Below are 19,185 nucleotides of genomic sequence, written 5' to 3'. Positions count from 1 at the left end.
TTGTTTAATATTGATTTATGATTATCATTACTTTTGGATCAACCCATGTTCATGGGATATTCGTATCTCATACTAAATGTATGGGAGGGTTTCAAGTAAATTTTTTAGATATTTCTCGTTTTATTTTTAAAAATTTATTATGGCCATTTTACTCATTAGGTTAAATACTTTCGATATCAGTTTAAAGTTTTTTGATATCTGTAATAGTTACGGAATAATTGCCTGTGCACACTTAACGATTACACCCTGTATATTACATATATACATAGTACTAAATACTATAGTAGGGGAGCCCAGGATGCTAAATGTGGATTTACTCGAGCGTCACGGGAACCTATTAGAATTGGTAGATTAGACCATAGCGAGAAAAAAAGGTCCTATAATGTTTTCACTTTTAGCGGTGGGGAAGGGTTTTTTGATTTTTTTTTAATTTAAAAAAGAAAAAAATTGGCTTGGAAATACTCAAGCGCGTTAGATATTGATATTTTGCATGCTCCAGGACGTCACTGAAAAATAGTATCTATACGTTAATCTGACGATTTAAGTGGCGATTTAATCGCTATGAAGAAAGGGTAAAAAATTAAAGTAATATTATTCGAGCGCGTCAGATTAATATATGGGGGGGTTAATTACAATATAAGAAGTCCCCATTTCGCTAATCTGACGATTCGAGCTCAACCTTAGGGAATTATGGATTATTCAAATTTTCCAGCGGGGCCCCTGAGCGCACCCACCAACCATAACTGCTCATATTGACTAGAGGTACTAATGAATAGCTAAGGTACCGTCCCTTATAGTAATCTGACGCGCTCGAGTAAATCCCAAAATCCCCTCTTGGGCTCCCCTACTACTATATAGAACGAAAATATATTACTTCTGTAACGGGCTGAGCGACAATAGTCTCCTTGTCGCCGATTTTCGTGTTCCCGACCATCACAGGTTGGCGGGTTATCACTTGGCGCATCATAGGCTGGTTTGGTTTCTAAAACCACACAAACCAGTAAGTGATATCTGTCATTGTTTATTATAAAGTAAAAAACTGTAATGAATTTTATTAATTTCTCTGTAGTTGCGCACTTTACTTTACCCAGGATATTCATATTTCCTCCAGATAAAAACGTGTCCGAAATTGATGAAATTGACTACAATCTAGTATTGATAAATGATAACATATTAGAATAATTCATTTCTTGCCGTAACGTAAATTAAAAACCTAAATTTAAACGTATAATAATTTATTATAGTCGGGAAATAAGGTTCCTGACGACCTTTCATTGCAAACAAAATTTATTTCCAAAGCTTCTGTAACCGTTTTGTATTAATTGAGTCATTGAGGGGACATTTTTAATTCGTGATTTTTTCTATCGTGCATCTCTTTCTCTCTCATCTTATTTCACATAAGAAACACTATATATTTCTGTGTATGTACAATAAAGAGTATTCATTCATTCATTCATTCAATATAACATTCTACACATTACTTATTACGGATAGATAATATTAATATCGATACTTACAGCAGCGCTCTGCGTCACAACCGTTTTCGTATCACTTTGTATAGCAGTCGGAGTACTGACCGTCGCCGTAGTAATTTGACTCCTCTGCGATTGTTGAACAACTCTATGCACATTCTGTTTCAACGGCGCATTCACTATTATCTGCTGGTTATTCGATACCGCGATAATTTGTTGGTTGCCTTGCAATAACTGTTGGTTGCCTTGTATAATCTGTTGGTTGCCTTGCAACAATTGTTGGTTGCCCTGTATAATCTGTTGGTTGCCTTGCAATAATTGTTGGTTGCCAACTATAGGGTTGCCGGTTGAAGTGCTTATTAGAGCGGGCGGTTGTTTTTGGGTAACAACAATCTGTTGTGGTTGTGATTGGTTTATAATCTGTGCTTTGTGAGGTTGCGGCTGTGTTGTTATAATGGGCTGTTGACTCGGCGTTATTTGAGGTGCATTCTGTAAACGTAGTAACCTATGTTAAGTAGGTTCTTATATGTATTTGACTTCTTCTGCAAAAGCTATTACAACTACTACATTGTCACAACAAATATTTCCTAAACAATTAAAGCTATGTAAGTAATACATAAACTATACCGCTACCAAAAGACCTGATCACCATATACAAGCATGAGCAGAAAATAAAAAGGGCGAAATATAATATAACATAATAATCTTAAAACAGACATATTTGTTACCTAACCATGCACATTGGAGCCTAAAGCTAAATCTCTTTATTTTGGTAATACTAAATAAGCTAATAATAAAAATAAAAAAACTAGCTTCTTTATTATACAAGAAATCCACTTAAATATCCATATAGTTTTTTTTTTTTTTTGCACAGCGGCACAGTAAACAGCTCGGCATTTATAATGACGAATAGAAATGTAATGATACAACCAACAGAGATTTTCTGATTAGACCCCTACAAATCTTTACCACGGTTACGCTGCAGTTCGAATCCCGCCTCACTATCCAATTAATTATAAAATCTGATAAGCTTCTTCATGAGAAATTTAAATTCCCTCTCTATTGGTTGATCCTACAATAAAAAATACCTTTGCACTAAAAAAAGGGCAAAAATAAAGTAAATTTTTTAGAAAAAAAAACCGCCTTCAAGACTATACCTATTTATATGTACAAATTTAAACTGAAAAGTAGAATCACATTCAAATTCGATGGTATTACATAATTTTGTTACAGAGATCCCATACCCCTACCATTCATCATCAGCTAGGCTATTCTGTAAAAAACGCGCCCGAACTCGCATCTCACCTGAGTGAGTCGACTCACTTCACTTTCGAACGTTCGAGTTTTTGGTTTCGCATTCTGTAAACATCCGCTCGGCAGAGGCGAAGCGAAGTGAGTCTCACTTCGAAACTCACTTGCCGAGTGAAGGGATATTATAGAGTTGAATTTATCGACATTGTTATTATCTTTAAAATGCGGCAATTTAACACATTTTGAAGACATAATAACACTTTAGTACTGTACCGTGGGTGGAATTAAACTAAAATTGCAATTTTACACTGATAAATTCTTTAAAATCAAAATAATTCTATCGTCACTGAAAAAAAAGGACGATTGTCTGTGGTTCGTTTGACGTTTGTTTATTTCTCAAGTGGTTTTTTGTACCTAATTTTAAAGTGTTACGTGTCGCATTCTTTCTAAAAGTTTTGTTGGCGTTTTAGTTAATGTTTGAGTTTGGCTTTATTAAGTTGTTGTGTAATTGGTGTTAAACGTGTTGCATAAATTATTTAAAGGAGAAAACTGCAAAAATAACAACTATGAGGTGAGTAATGTGATTCTTGTATTTAACTAAAATATTATCATATACAACAAGCTTATTGAAATATTTAACTTAAAATCTTAAACATTGTAGCTCCTCGGAAAGGTCGTCTCATCCCTCCCATGTAGTAGAGTATAAAACTTTAATGACTTCCATCACTTGAGAAACTAGTTCTTCCGATAAACGGTAGCATTCAACAAAAAATTTATTTCGATTAATAATATGCCTTTCCCGAATGCTGGTACTTTGCCGGCGACTTTTTATTATATCCACAGCATTAGCTTCTCGTATTATAGCACTTAATATAAAAAAACGCGCCTCTTTAGTAAAAAAATATATAAAATTTGTTCCACAATCGCTAACTCACTCACGAACTCGGCAACTAATAGGCGAGTGAATTGCTGACAGGTGAATTCGTATTTGTAAACACTCGAACTCGACGTTCGAGGTGTAAAATTACCTTACAGAATGCCGAATTCATACTATAAACGTCAAAAGTACTCACTTAGCACAGTTCGCCTCGTCGCCGCTGTCGACGATGTGGCGCCACTAGTACCGACAGTACTAGTTAGACAGTACAGTTTTATAGAATACGAAATCGAAAACTCACCGCGGATTCCGCGTTCGAGTTTTTATAATAACCTTACAGAATAGCACTGCAGCTCAGCAACATCAGATGGTGACCATTAGATGCAAAAATCTACATATATTAAGATAATTTCTGATAAACAGTGTATATGCCTACAAAATTTGAGCGTTTCCCTCGATTTCCCCAGGATCCTATCATCAGATCCTGACCTGGTGACAATGGGACCACCTCTGACGTATGACCTACCAAATAAAAAAAAATTATTCAAATCGGTTTATAATTGCCGGAGTAATCGCGTAACAAATATACAAAAAAAAATACAGTCGAATTGAGAACCTCCTCCTTTTTTGGAAGTCGGTTAAAAAGTGCATGACACCTTTGCTAGTGCCGTTTTCACCACGGCGATGCACTGTGCCGTGCTCACGAGTGTCATCAAATTAGCTTCTTTATCCATTGAAAATCTTACCCCCACTCTCTGTTGGTTGATCACACAACTATCCATTACCATTTACTTAAATATCCAGCCAGAGCCCTACATACACATCTACAACTACCCATGCACTAAAAAAAGTGCAAAAAAGTGCGTGACACCTGTGCAAGTGCCGTTTTCACCACGGCGATCGACTGTGCCGTGCTCACGAGTGTCGGCTGACTGACAATCACACGTTGCGTTGATTGTATCACGCCGGTGTTCTGTATCAAATGTCGGTTTGAGAACATCGATGAATTTTGTATGTTTTTTTGTATTGTTGTTGTTATTGTTGTTTGTATTTTGTTTTTTTTTTTAATGCTATAACACATTTTTATAGTACTATACCACACAGTACTATAAAAATGTGTTATACCATTTTTTACCTTTCTTTCCGTTGCAATATGTGTAGCAAAATTATCAAACTTTTATTTGAAACAGATATCAATTTATAAATAAATTCAAGTAAGACTTGAAATCTTCCATCAGAAATAAAAACGAGACTAAGATAATTAATAATGATTATACAAATATAAAAACATACTGATTTAGAAAACAAAAATATACAAGAGATATTAGCTACTATTAATAAAAAATACATCACTTAATCTAGCTCCGTACTAAATAATTAGACGTTAACGGAACCAAAGAAGTAACAAAAATAATAAAATAAAATGCTTAATTTTTTCAATATTAACTTATATAACTATGTGACTTCTTTTAAATATATTTGAGGCTAAAATATGATGCAAAAATATACATAAAGATTTTTAGTTAACTACTTATAAATTATGCATAAAAATTTGGATTCAATAAAACTAGTGAAATATGTAAGATATTTTGAATGAAGTATAAAAATATCATGCGTTTTATATTATGAGAGTTCATGTGGGTGAAATAGATCAAAAGTGTAACTACCTAACTATGTGCAAAATAGATTTATATAAGTTGCCTAAAATAAATGTTTACTACGTATATAAGTAAATAAGCTATTACATATGCAAATGATATATTTTTTACTAGTGTCATGTGTGTAAATGCAAAAATAAAAAGTTTAAAAAGTTTACTTGTAACAAGATAAAATTATGTCTCTTGCTCATTTTATTTTTTATGATCAGAATAGTTAATAATCAGATGGCCTTAGTAATAGCATATAATATAAGCTATAAAGGTAAGCCAAAAACTAAATAACTTGTATACCACGTTAATAGAAAGAAAGAATAATTTGGCATTGTTTGTAGTAAGGGATTTTCATTAGCGCTAGCGTTATTTATCTTACTAGTCTAAGTTAGTCAACATAAGGCGATATTAATATGCATATATGAATTTTATTAGAAACATATTAGGAGACAATAATGCAAGTAAAATTTTATCCAAATGACGACCAAGCCTAATGACATATAAAGTTTTTTTAGTCTGCGGCATTCAGTAAAAATTCACAAACATAAAGAATGAGAATAACCAAATAATAAGTAACAATATTAAACTTACTAGGTGCTAGCAATTTTGATAGAAATATAGGCCAAAGAGTAAGAAAGTTCATAGAATATGGAACATCACATACGTGGAATATTTCAAACATCTTGCAATATTGCATTATAGGAAAGCGAAGGCAAAAGAATTAGTAGGACCATATTCAATCATTAATAACGAAACACGTACACGTCGGCATTAGAATATCAACCCTAAGGCCGTTACTTTAAGAATTAAAATATAAACGAAGAGATCAAACAGCTACAGGATGAGCTAAAAAGAGCCTCAAAATGCCATAAACTTGCCCAAAAGTGAGAAGTGCTATAGAGGTGTTAATAAGGAAGCAAAAACGTGTTCCCATTATAAGCATCTAGTGCTAAATAACCTGAATTATCTGTTGTTGCGTTATCGCCTCAGTGGCCTGTGCGATGAGATTGTTTAGCGTTGCCTCGTCCAAGCCGCTCGGGTTGTTCACCTTTGCGCAATTAAATTATCTTAAATCTATATTTGGGACTAAATTTTTACCATTAAGCTATTTGTTTTAGACTGCTAAATATTTGAGACTACATTTTCATTGGAAACTATTGGTTTTTGTGACAGACTTTAAAAATGACTTATAATTATATTTAAGGTAAGTTGTATTAGTTAAGATTCATTTTCATCAAACGTTGAAAGTATACTAGTTGAGTGATTACTTGTTTTATTATTCTGTACTAAGATAGGATTTTGGATATAATATAAATTATTCTAATAGGAACAATTATAAATTATTGTATATTTTAAATACTCTATATCATACCAATTAAAATTACCTTAACATTCAAAGTCTTGCCTATTCCATCTCTTATGCTGGTTGCAGAGCTTGACCGACCATCAGTGCGTACGTCTGTCGCGCTTGTCATATGTATGGAAATTCATAAAACCGTTCATAGCTAGACCGACCGTACGCACGCGTATTGTCATGCGCATTAGTGTCATAGTCATACACATTGTTGATGCGTATCGTCAGGACCGACGTACGCACTGACGGTCGGTCAAGCTCTGCAACCAGCATAAGAGATGGAATAGGCAAGACTTAATAAATTATGTATATTTTATATTAGATAGATTAATATTATTAAATCAAGAATTATATACTTAAAACAACATAACATACCGTCAATGTAAGAGGACCGCCCCCAGTTGGTCCTTGGACTATAATAATAGTTTTTTGCATCATATTACCCGGGATATTCTGTGTTATGTATCCGATTCCTCCTGGAACAATTACATTTATTAGTTTTAAAAAATGATTTATGTGTACTAGATTTCCACCCGCGACTTCGCCCGCGTTTTCAAAGAAAAATCCGCATAGTTCCCGTTCCTTTGGGATTTCCGGGATAAAAAGTAGCCTGTGTCTTATTCTGGGTCTTCAGCTACCTACATACCAAATTTCAATTGCAGTCGGTTCAGTAGTATTTGCGTGAAAGAATAACAAACATCCATCCATCCAACATAAACTTTCGCATTTATAATATTAGAATTTACTTTATGGAATAAACAACATAAAACATTTTTAAGTATATAATATTTTAGTGGTCAAGCGAAAGAAAACATCTCATCAGGATCAATTTCTTTTCCCTACAAAATAATAAAAAAGGTTTTTTTTTCATATATTAGATATTTTTACCTTGCGATGTGCTTGGCGTAGCAATAATCTGCATTGGTTGTTGAACGAATTGCGTGGGTTGAGTTGCTACTGTTTTCTCTGTAATAGCAAAAGATAATGTTTTACAAAACTATTTATTCACACGCACATAAGAAACACGAACATATTGTGTTCAATTTGATATTTTGGTTTTATCGCATTCAAATGCTTTATAAATATAAATTTATAAAGAATAGAAAAAATTCGATCACCAGGCGGGACTCGAACCCGCATCCTTTCACGCCATTCCGGGGCGGATGCCTGACGAACTCAGCCACTCGTGACCCGCCAGAAAGAAAAGAATAATTTCGATTGCCCCGGAAAGGATTCAAGTCCCGCCTCGTGATCGAATTTTTTCTATTCTTTATGAATTTATATTATGTTCATTCAGATTGATGAAAACAGTAACTGTTTGATGTCAATTGAATTATAAATATGGAAAATCAGTTAAAAAAATGGTATATTTGAAATTAAATAAGTATCTTGAAGCTCGATATTTATCGCTCAAAGTTTAGTATAAGTATTTTTATCTACATATTTATTTTTTAGCTTACCCTGCAGTATAAGTTGTCCAGACTGCGACGCAATAATGTTTTGCACGTCCATCGGTTGCACTTGTAACATCGGCTGTTGTACTTGCAATGTCGGTTGTTGTACCTTCACACAAATAATATTTATTTGTAGAAACATGTATAACAACAAAGTCGAGTCAAGATGCAGAGTTGCTGTCAATGCATGTTGAAAAATTCTCCTCCGAGTTATGTTTGGAACATTTAAACAAAGTTTTCAGCAACGATTTCCTCAAAAAATTGCTGCCTAAAAATGTTTGCTTTGAATTTTTTGTATTTCTTTCAAGAAATTATTGATTTTATCTTATACATATAAAGGTCTGTGTGGTCAATAAACATTAATTTTGAGTTTTAGTCAGTAACATCGAAAAATAAAATGTAAAATACACACACCTGTAAGGTTGGTGCTTGAACTTGCATCGTCGGTTGTTGTACCTGTGTGTAATTATACATTATTTTAAAATTAACCATATTATATCTTACTCGAAGGTAAATAGGATTCTTAAGGATATCAACTCAATTCAAAATAAAATGTGATAATGGACCAAATAAAGTCGAGCAAATAAAAAAACCAAAAATGAAATAAGTTTTTGAAGTGAAACTTCTTTAGACACGTTGAGGGTAAAATTTCAAGATCGCGTCTAGGCAATACATGGAGTAAGGAGACGATTTTGGTATTTTTAAATCTTGCTAAAGAAGTTTCACTATTGACACGTGTGCTCGGCACACACGCTCTTTTTTTGCTTATATAAGTTTCCAAATAAACAAAATATTGAGCAAATAAAAATTTGAACTGAACAAAACAAAAATACCTGCAACAAAGGTTCTTGTATTATTACCGAAGGGTTATCCCCACCGCCGGCGACTATCATGGGGGGTTGCATCACTTCCTCTTGTTTTGGCGGCAACTGTGTACATACATACAAAAATATAATTTATTACATTGATTCGTTACTGGCTGTGATCATGCTTATTTTTCTGATTAAAGTAATAAGATTTTAAAATAATTTTAAACACGGTAGAAATTAAGTCAAATTAGTCATAGATAATAAATATGTAAATAATAACATTGTTGGATACACAACTCGGGGCGAACAATAGAGTATTAACATTTACAAGCTAATCCTTCAATAGTTTTGACTTCAAATTTAAAACATATTTCTTCACATTTTAACACAATAATTCAGAATCCAATAAATATTATAAAAGAAGATTATTATGAAAATAAATAAACACCTTAGCAGCCATTGGTCCAGACATAAGTATCCCACGAGGTCGCTACAATATCCAAATATGTACAGACATGTATACATACATTGTTGTAAAAAGAAGTAAAAATTAAATTATAGGTTATAACTTATAACATTCCTGCGCGAAAAATAAAGCGTTGCAGTTTATTTTATGTTTCTAAATTACAAAATTACCACATCGTGTTTATGTGCAAAACATAATTGAATATTTAAAAACATTAAACGCTTCACAAGTGGTGAAAATAAAGGATTAAACAGTTAAAGAGTTGAAACCTGGATATAAATTATATTTCTACAGATATTTAGATACAAATTTATAAAGAACAGAAAAAATTCGATCACGAGGCGGGACTCGAACCCGCATCCTGACCAATTCAGCCACTCGTGAGTCGTGACCCGCCAGAGCAATCGAATTTATTCTATTCTTTCAGTTTTATGTGTCTAAGTGATCTCATCTCGTGATCAAATTTTTTCTATTCTTTATAAATTTATATTTATAAAGCATTTGAATGCCATAAAACAAAAAAATATCAATTTCAGATATTTAGATATTCATAAGTTTTTATTATATAAAGAAAATGCATACCAAATCATCTTCATCTTCAAGCGCTGACGCCGCTAGCGCCGCGTACAAATTAGCCGCTGTTTTTGACACACTTTCTTGTGGTGAATTCTAAAACAAATATAATTTATAAATAGTTATTGCATTATTTCTTTATTCTGATGACATTAATAAGACAAAATGGTGATTTAGCAGTAAATTATATTATTAATGTTGAAAAAATTGCACTATTGAAAAAAAGCACAGTGTCACGTTATTTCAGATTAACAATATTAAGTTTAAAACTAGAAAAACGTCCTTAGTCAAAAATACAACATCGTAAAACATATCGTAACTATCGACCGGAGTTTAACACTCCCAAATGTTCGACTCAAAAAATGTCAAAAAAAATACATCACAAAATCCCAAAAAAAAAATTATACAATAAAGAAAATACCTCAGATTTTTCCTCAGTCTTAACTTTCTTCGCCGGCGGTTCCGTATAAGAATGATCTGTTATCACCGTTTCATTCTCACTCTTAACACTCTGTATGACACTTTGCATTATCTGTGGCACTTGATCATTTTTAATCTGTACAAGTTGCCCTTGATCATTTTTAAACTGTATCACGCCTTGATCGCTTTTGAGTTGTATAATCTGTCCGGAATCATTTTTAATCTGTATCAATTGTCCTTGATCGTTCTTTATTTGTATGTATGGTGCTGTTTGCATTACTACAGGTTCGGGGTTTATTTGTATAACCGGGTTATTCTCTTGTTTAACTTGCACTATTTGTCCCGTTTCGGTTATTTGTATAGTGGGTGCGTTCATTTGTGACGACATTTGAACAACTTGGACCGGTGGATTAGACTTCTTTTCTAGAAGATCAGCTAGCATTTTGTTTTGAGCCGCTTTCTGGAAAAAGATGTATTATTAAATAATATTATAACGAGCATTAAAAAAATGGATGGCAAAATATGTCTAGAACAAGTTATTATAATTTATTTGCATAATACATTTAATTATTGGAATAACTTACAATTGTCAATTGAGCTTGTTCGTCGATCTGTATCTGCACTGGTTCTTCTTTAGGAACTGAAAAAATACAAAGACATAAATATAATTATAATAATTTATTATAATTCAAAACACTATAATACAATACAAACAAAGAAATTGTATTATAACTCACCAGTGATATCTTCAGTCATATTGACCTATAAAAAAAAATAAAAAATTAAACTCCAGTCATTCGTATCCAATATACATAACAAATAATAAACAATGTTTAATGTTACCTTATCGCCTTGTAAAGCTGGTGTATTACTGGCAACACCACCCGGGGTTATTGTGGTACATTTAATCAATGCTTCAGGGTCCACATCCATTGCCTATAGAAATCAATTACAATTACCAAAGCCTATTTTTCTATCAGACAATCCAATTAGAAGAATAACTATAAAACAAATAGGTACTTTGATTTAACTCAAGTGGATCAAATTAAAAAAAACAGTCTAAAACTTATTATTCCATTTATATCTTAGAAAATATCGCCCATCAGCGAAAATTGTTTTGCGACCAATGAAAATAGAAATTTTTAAATTCAACTCTAATTCTCAAGTAATAAGGTTGAATTTTCCGAAAACACGTCTATCCGTGAAAAATATGTGTTTAAAACCAATGAAAATAGCAATTGTAAACACAACTCTAACAACCAAGTAATTTTTTAAATTAAAGTTGTATTTCCCTGTTTAAAACCAATGTAAATAAAATTAAAAATAAACTCTAATGTACAAATAATAAGTACTAAATCCCCTTACCGTATTCTGATTGCCTTGTATCACAACGGACGCCACCGTCCCGACTCGCTGTTGACTTTGCTGTCTTTGTGCAACCTGTGTATTGTTATAAATGTTATAGACAAATAGTATTTTAATTGTTAATTAACCAGGTAAAATCCCATGGTAGTTACACATGCAATTGTGATTTAAGTTTTTGTTTTTTAATTAAAGATCTCAAAAAAACATTATAAATTCAGTGGAATTAAGAAAATAATGATAAAACTTTGATATTTAAAATATGTTACCTACAGTTACTGTACTAAAACTTCATTGATGTAGCTTAGAAGAAAAATTGTGTTCTGCTAAAGAGTATACTTTATTTACGTACTTCATAAAAAAAACATTAGTAAGACATATAGATACATAAGCACAACTCTAGAGAGTAGATTTATTATATAACATCTAACTTATAAACGGTTCATAAAAAAGTATAACAGGAAAAATTTTCATTAATATTTCTCGATCAATGCAAGCTTTCGCGTCCATATTCTCTCATCACTAAGGCTGTCTTGTTTTAAAGTACTTATTGTCTTGTTTAATTTCAATAATTTATTTCCTAAATTTATTACATAATGCTAATTCATGCTCCAAATAAGCGTCTCAACGCATGCCAATTTCGACTTTAGTTATATCGTTGTTAGTTTTATATTTACGTGCACTACTTTTGCTGCTACTGTATTATATTGTATCACACGTTTCTCATGCATGGGTTATTTTTAATCTGTGATTTTAACTTTACCATCTTGACGAGTCAACTGACTGCTCAAACCTTTTGTGCGAAATAATAATTATTATGTTCAACTGTGTCTTTTTAAAAGTTCCATTTAAAAACACTATAAATTAAAAATTTATCGAAGTAATTCTCAATATTGCCTGTAAACAGGATCTCAATAAAGTTATAGAAGAATCATTGAACAAAAAAAAATCTTATTAAAACATGAATCCTGAAGACATTTTCCATCTATGAGTTGAAATAAAATTGAAAATATTGCAACAAATGTAACTAATTAAAATTATATTGTATATTGAATAACTTAAAAAACAACCTACAAAAACTAACTAAGTGAAAAATCACCTCAAAATATCGTCTACAAATAAATAACGTGAAAAGTAACACTGCTATTAATTATCAGTGTTACTTTTCACGTATCACTAAGAAATCACAGCTACCTGCTACGTGTTAGTACTGTTAGTATGCACTTACTTGCGGTTGTATGCCGGGGCTTACTTTATGGGCGAGTAGGTGTTTGATCAGCGAAGTGTTGGACGGGTTCGATTCCAGCGCTTGCGAGAGGTGCGGGTGCGATATCGGTTGAGCCTGTGGGATATTGGTGATTTATAGCAAAATCACAGTGAAATAACAGTTATTTTTTGGTGTGATTTATAGTAACGGAATCACAGTTAAATCACAGTCAACACAATCGTTACTTTTGGTTGTGATTTATAGTAACGGAATCAGTTATATCGAACGAGTGACTGTAGCACTAGACTATAGATACGGGCAAATTTTCAACTTATTTTTAGTAACATACATTCGATATTGTATCTCTTCAAAATAATATAAGAAAGTAAAGAAACTATATAATATTTAGAACGCGTGAAATTTTCATACATTTTCAATATTCGTATTATAAATTTAATTAAGTTTAAGAAGATAATTTTTGATAACTCAACTAACCAATAATTACTAACAAATTCATCATGTTCATGGACTTTATTGAGAGAAAAAATTGTTTGAATAATTTTATTATAATCCTTACCGCTGGTTGAACTACAACGGGTTTAACTTCAGGCGTTTTGTTTGTCAGTTGCGCCTTCAGTATTGGCGATGATGGTCCTGTCGAATGACATAATGAACAATAAATATCATACAGACATTGTATAAATCTTTAAAAATAAATAGAGGACAACTAAATATATGTTAGGAATTTACTTTATGCAATGGTGTATTATAATTGAAAAATAAATAATTTTAAATAAGTCAAGTTTCCCGAAATAAATAAATAAAAGCTTTATATAAATGAAATTTTCTTTAAACTTTATGTCGCATAAAAAGTGTCTCTAAAATCTAATCGCTCTTTTTCACTCTTTGTCCTCTCGCCTTTCCTTCCCCCTCTGTCCTCGCCCTCTCTCCTCGCACTCTCTCATCGCCCTCTCTCTTCGACCTCTCTCTTAGCCCTTTCTCCTCGCCCTCTCTCCTCGCCCTCTCTCCTCGCCCTTTCTCGTCGCCCTCTCTCCTCGCCCTCTCTCCTCGACCTCTCTCTTCACCCTCTCTCCTCACACTCTCTCATCGACCTCTCTCCTCGCCCTCTCTCCTCGACCACTCTCCTCGCCCTCACTCCTCGCACTCTCTCCTCGCCCTCTCTCCTCGCACTCTCTCCTCGCACTCTCTCGTCGCCCTCTCTCCTCGCCCTCTCTCCTCGCCCTCTCTCCTCGCCCTCTCTCCTCGCACTCTCTCCTCGACCTCTCTCTTCAACCTCTCTCCTCACACTCTCTCATCGACCTCTCTCTTCGCCCTCTCTCCTCGACCTCTCTCCTCGCACTCACTCCTCGCCCTCACTCCTCGCCCTCTCTCCTCGCACTCTCTCCTCGACCTCTCTCTTCACACTCTCTCATCGACCTCTCTCTTCGCCCTCTCTCCTCGCACTCACTCCTCGCCCTCACACTCTCTCCTCGACCTCTCTCTTCGCACACACTCCTCGCCCTCACTCCTCGCCCTCTCTCCTCGCCCTCACTCCTCGCCCTCTCTCCTCGACCACTCTCCTCGACCTCTCTCCTCGCCCTCTCTCCTCGCCCTCTATCCTCGCCCTCTCTCCTCGACATCTCTCCTCGCCCTCTCTCCTCGCCCTCTCTCTCCTCCCTCTCTCACTCACTCCACTCACCTGGCGGCGGGTTGACCTTCACCGCGCCGGGCTTGGCCCGTATGCCCACGTACATCTGCTGCATCTCCCCGTTCGCAGCTGCCACTGTGTTGGGGCCCACTGTGCCGCCGAACACTGTTCTGTAATAAAGATATACCAAAATAATATAGTGACGTATAGTGAGTAGCAAGGCGAACGGTCTGTTTTTTGTAATACGATTTTTGTGTCTGGATTAAGAAGCTAAATCGTATGTAATAGGCTACTTCTTATCGCGTCGAAACATGTCATTCTGGTGGGGAAATTTAAAATCATGCGCAGTATCACTCCGAAATTCATATATTCCGAATGTAGAGCTATATAAAATTACATGCATGAATAATTGCTAATCTTCCACTATTGGAAACTGTCGTCTTTGAACACGCGGGCGAAACCGCGCGCGCTCGCGAACCTAGCAGATATTATGTGCTAGATCATAAAATATTCAAAATGTACATAAACAAAATTGATTAAATTAACATGTTACAATAAATTAACTCTCACCTCACAAGCCGCGGAAAGTGTGCAGGCGCAATAATCCCCTTACGCCCCATCTTCGTGCAACTCGTCATGTAATGGCGGTACAGTTCAGCGGCGTCCAACGTAGTGTTGTCGTTGGCTGGTAACGGCTCGTACGCTGAACGGAGCCACGCTTGTGCGAAGTGCTCGTTTTCCTTGTGAATAAGATTAATTTTAAAGCATCAAGCAAGATTGAACAATAATCACAAATAAATGTAGTGGAAAAAGATTAAATTTTTATTTTTTACGATCAAGTAACATAACTCAGGCCCCGGAATCACAGACACAATAGAAAATCTATTGTGTCGTGGACCGATCGGGCCGCTTGGGGCTCAATGGGTTAATAATATGTAATTACAAATTAATAAATTTATCTGTAACAATGCGTATTACGTAATTAATTGGACAGTAAGGGCATTATCATACTAGGGGATTGCGAGCGTTCTCAGTTCTCAGAGTGTCGAGGGTCGCGCAACGAATACGTTAATAATAAAATAATAATATACGGGCATTTCTCCCCAACTGGACGTTAGCGCCTACTTTGCATGAGGCAGGGAGGTGGGGGGAAACGAGCTAAAACGCCCCGCGCCCGTCCCGTGTGTGTTTGTTAAACTTTCTCGCAAATACTACTGAACCAATTACAATGAAACACACACATATAGATGGTAACTTGGAGTAACACATAGGATAAGTTTTATCCCGGAAATCCCACGGGAACGAGAACTATGCGGGTTTTCCTTTGAAAATGCGGGCAAAGCCACGGGTGGAAATCTAGTTATAAAAAAAAAAATAAGACGGGTGGCACTCGGGGACTGCCGCGGTAAGCTATTGCATAGCATGCCTTCAAGCCGCACCTCCGAGCCCGTCGGAGTGGGGAGCGTGAGGTTTTTTCGTTACGAAATTTCTGGATTCGGTCTCCGCGCTCAAGCCCTGCGATAGAAGCTATGCAATAGCATAATAAATATATCTCACTTGTACAGTCCGCTGGTGCAAGTGCGACACCTGTATGGAGGACAGCGGCGGTGCGGGCGCAGCGCTCGCGGCGGTCGTGTGCGCGTGCGCAGGTGAAGGAGATTCTTGCGATTTTACCGGCGTTTGGGGCTGAAATATCAAAGAAAATATAGAAAAAAAGTCTAAAAATATATTCAGAGTCACTTGTAAAACACCAGCAACCTCGCAGGACAAGATATCTAATATCATAAGTAATAACATTTGTTCTACGACTATTGGCATAAATTATTTTTAAATTATTATTTAAGCTTATATTGTAAGTCTATGCGCTGACTGTCGCAGATAGGTCCAGTTCAAAGGCGCTAGCGCCGCTCCGCCCCTACCTTCCCCCTCTCGTTCGCTTCTTATTGAAATAATTTTTGGCAAGTTTATAATATTCAAACGGAAAATTAAATGAATATTTATTTTTGCATGAAAATAAAATCTAACAAATTATCTATGCGAGGTTGCTGGTGTTTTACAAGTAACCCTTTATAGTAAATAATTCGAAAACTATTTCTTGTATTTATATGTGGAAACACACTTTCTGTTGTATATTGCACACTTTGGTTTAGAAAGAGATGCAGATATACATACATAATTACATAGAACGAGATATAAATACCACTACCATATTATGTTATCGAAGATGAATAACTTTATTTCAATGTTCATAGGTTTCGCATATTTTATGATGACATGAATCTCTTTAATTCTTGAAATATTTTACTGAAAAAAACTTGCGGCAATAACTATTAAACACGGAAATAAACTCAGAAAACATACCTGTGGTTGTGGTTGTGGTCTCTCCGGCTCCCGTTCAACGACTGCCGGACCGCTGACTGTTTCAACTACCCTCATTAATATGCACGCACGAGGCCCGTAACTTTGTGCCTGTAAAAAAATGTATGATTATTTATATTTAATTTACAAAAATATGCGTCTTCATGTATATGTTCACTGTTCCTATAAAATATTTTACAATTAATGAATACAATTAATTAAAATAAACAAAACATGCTCATAAGAGTCTATTAAGAACACCATAAACTAGCCTCCAAGGACCACATACACACCTCAACAGTAACAAGCGACACGAGCGTGTGCACGAGGCCAGTGACTCGCGCCACCGACTCGCTCGCGGCCTCTCCTAGCGATGTAAGTGCGTATATGCACTCTAGCGTGCACACTAGCACCATTATATCGCGTAGCGTTAGGAGGGAGCATACGTCGCTGTACACCTACGGAAATAAACCTTTTTATGAACACTAAAGTATTTTATGATGATGGTCTATTATATGGTATAGCAAGATTCTACTTCTAGACATCTAATGACATGATTTAGAAAAAGGTATGTTTAAATGAATACATAATATAATATGAATTTTTTATTAAAAATGTAAACATTTCATATTTCTATTATAAATTAAATTATACTTGAAGAATCAGAAAAAGTCGGTATAATTCTCATACAAACTTTAACATAGTGCTTCAACATAACATAAAATTTCAAAGGGCAAATAAAACACTAGCAGTAGTAAAATAACTCTTTTCTTATTTTAATTAATCGTAATTCTTATCCTATTTCAATTACCTTAGCCTCCAAAGATTTCAAAAGCGCATCTTCATTGGACTCATTCTGTGCCAACTTATTCAACAACTCAAGAGCTGACAATATTCTAGCGCGGTCCGGCGATGACAGGGATGTTTGTATTGTGGATAGTATGTGTCGCGATATAAGACAGGTTGCTGGGTCCTGAAAACAAGAATTTTATTATTTATTTATTTGTGATTAGGGTGTTCAATGTAGAGAAAATATGGACACAAACATAGGATAAAATGTAAAATTAATGATAATAAAGGATCAATGTAGGTTCTCAATTAAGATCTACATTCTACACTATCTACTCAATGAAGACGAATGTATAACTTGGAATCGCCAACAAAGTGACATAATATGAGTTTATTACTACCGTTACTCACCACTTCTCTACTCCTTAAATTAACTAGAATATAGGATTTGTATAGAATTTTCGACATTTTTTAGCTTTAAAATTGGAATTATCACAAGTATTGTGGAGCAAACATAGAAATTATTTTATCAACTATAAAAAAAAAATTAAGATACATAATTAGAGGATCACTTGAGGATAAGACAGGAATTAAGGTAAAAGTAACTCATTAACATCGATATAGACAAGAAGAATAGAATAATAACCAATAGCAAGGAATAGATTGCTAGAATATAAATTTTCTCACCTCTGTACATAAAAAAAACATTGCTTACCTTAATAATTAATTCAGCAGAAATATTCCCCAACGTATCTAAACCACTCTGACGCAATGTACCAACCCAACAATTAGCACAGAGCAATAAAAACCTGTAATACATTGAACACTACTTAAAATGCGTAAAAAAAATCATAATGAGGCATATTTACCTTTCTTTCTTTACAATATTTAAAAACAATTCACAAATAATGTTTTAATGGTCAATTTCTAGTTTCTCTTATCTTTTTATGCATATTTGTACAATATCATCAAAACCGATTTGGATTAATAAATTAAGTTTATTAAAAAATAAATTTAATTCAATATTTAACTCTAGGATCTTAACCATGTACAAGCTTCCATTATTTTATTCACTATTATTTGATTGAGTAACAAACAAAAAAACAATCACAATTATTCTCTCAACATATTCAAACATATTACCGTATAAGCGTAGTATTCTTAGCCAGATACTGCAAATTCTCTTCATGGAACGACAGTGATCGTACAATGGACGCAATTTGCACGACCCTCTGTGTGTACACACAGCTTGCTCCCCCAGGCAACTCCGGGGCGAAGAGCTGGTCTTCCTCCGAGGGTTCAGTCACCCAGTCTTCCACTTCCTGTTGGTGAAGCTGCTTTTGACGTTTGCGTGTGGGAATTAGTGAAAATGAAACAAAAAATAAAATAAATAAAAAATTAACAAAAAATGTAATAAAAAAAATAAAACTGATGGAATGTTTTAAAACAAAAACAAACTCAATAAAATAAAAATAATAAACTTGACACTATTATAA

At 34.5% G+C, this 19,185-nt stretch overlaps 1 protein-coding gene across 6 annotated transcripts in view; it reads right to left on the bottom strand.

The window, feature by feature from the left end:
• Window positions 1-19,185, bottom strand: part of LOC123701238 (AT-rich interactive domain-containing protein 2) — a 35,740-nt gene that overhangs the window by 8,927 nt on the left and 7,628 nt on the right. Inside the window, exons 7-31 of one of the 6 annotated variants that reach the window (XM_045648644.1) lie at window positions 18,833-19,026; window positions 18,405-18,498; window positions 17,712-17,873; window positions 17,194-17,358; window positions 16,904-17,011; window positions 16,100-16,228; window positions 15,113-15,282; window positions 14,594-14,712; window positions 13,472-13,548; window positions 12,916-13,029; window positions 11,691-11,765; window positions 11,169-11,261; window positions 11,063-11,087; window positions 10,910-10,965; window positions 10,327-10,785; window positions 9,915-10,001; window positions 8,891-8,986; window positions 8,472-8,513; window positions 8,064-8,166; window positions 7,492-7,569; window positions 6,979-7,079; window positions 6,208-6,297; window positions 4,472-4,573; window positions 1,518-1,961; window positions 875-982 (exon numbers count right to left, since the gene is read on the bottom strand). In XM_045648644.1, the coding sequence (XP_045504600.1) occupies window positions 875-982; window positions 1,518-1,961; window positions 4,472-4,573; window positions 6,208-6,297; window positions 6,979-7,079; window positions 7,492-7,569; window positions 8,064-8,166; window positions 8,472-8,513; window positions 8,891-8,986; window positions 9,915-10,001; window positions 10,327-10,785; window positions 10,910-10,965; window positions 11,063-11,087; window positions 11,169-11,261; window positions 11,691-11,765; window positions 12,916-13,029; window positions 13,472-13,548; window positions 14,594-14,712; window positions 15,113-15,282; window positions 16,100-16,228; window positions 16,904-17,011; window positions 17,194-17,358; window positions 17,712-17,873; window positions 18,405-18,498; window positions 18,833-19,026 (3,291 nt within the window). The remainder of the gene's footprint in view (window positions 1-874; window positions 983-1,517; window positions 1,962-4,471; window positions 4,574-6,207; window positions 6,298-6,978; window positions 7,080-7,491; window positions 7,570-8,063; window positions 8,167-8,471; window positions 8,514-8,890; window positions 8,987-9,914; window positions 10,002-10,326; window positions 10,786-10,909; window positions 10,966-11,062; window positions 11,088-11,168; window positions 11,262-11,690; window positions 11,766-12,915; window positions 13,030-13,471; window positions 13,549-14,593; window positions 14,713-15,112; window positions 15,283-16,099; window positions 16,229-16,903; window positions 17,012-17,193; window positions 17,359-17,711; window positions 17,874-18,404; window positions 18,499-18,832; window positions 19,027-19,185) is intronic. The other 5 variants (XM_045648643.1, XM_045648641.1, XM_045648642.1 and 2 more) reach the window with 5 other exon arrangements.

Source organism: Colias croceus, chromosome 21, assembly GCF_905220415.1.
Source record: "Colias croceus chromosome 21, ilColCroc2.1".
NCBI classification, from domain to species: Eukaryota; Metazoa; Arthropoda; class Insecta; order Lepidoptera; family Pieridae; genus Colias; species Colias croceus.
This window is presented reverse-complemented; position numbering and strand designations above follow the sequence as displayed.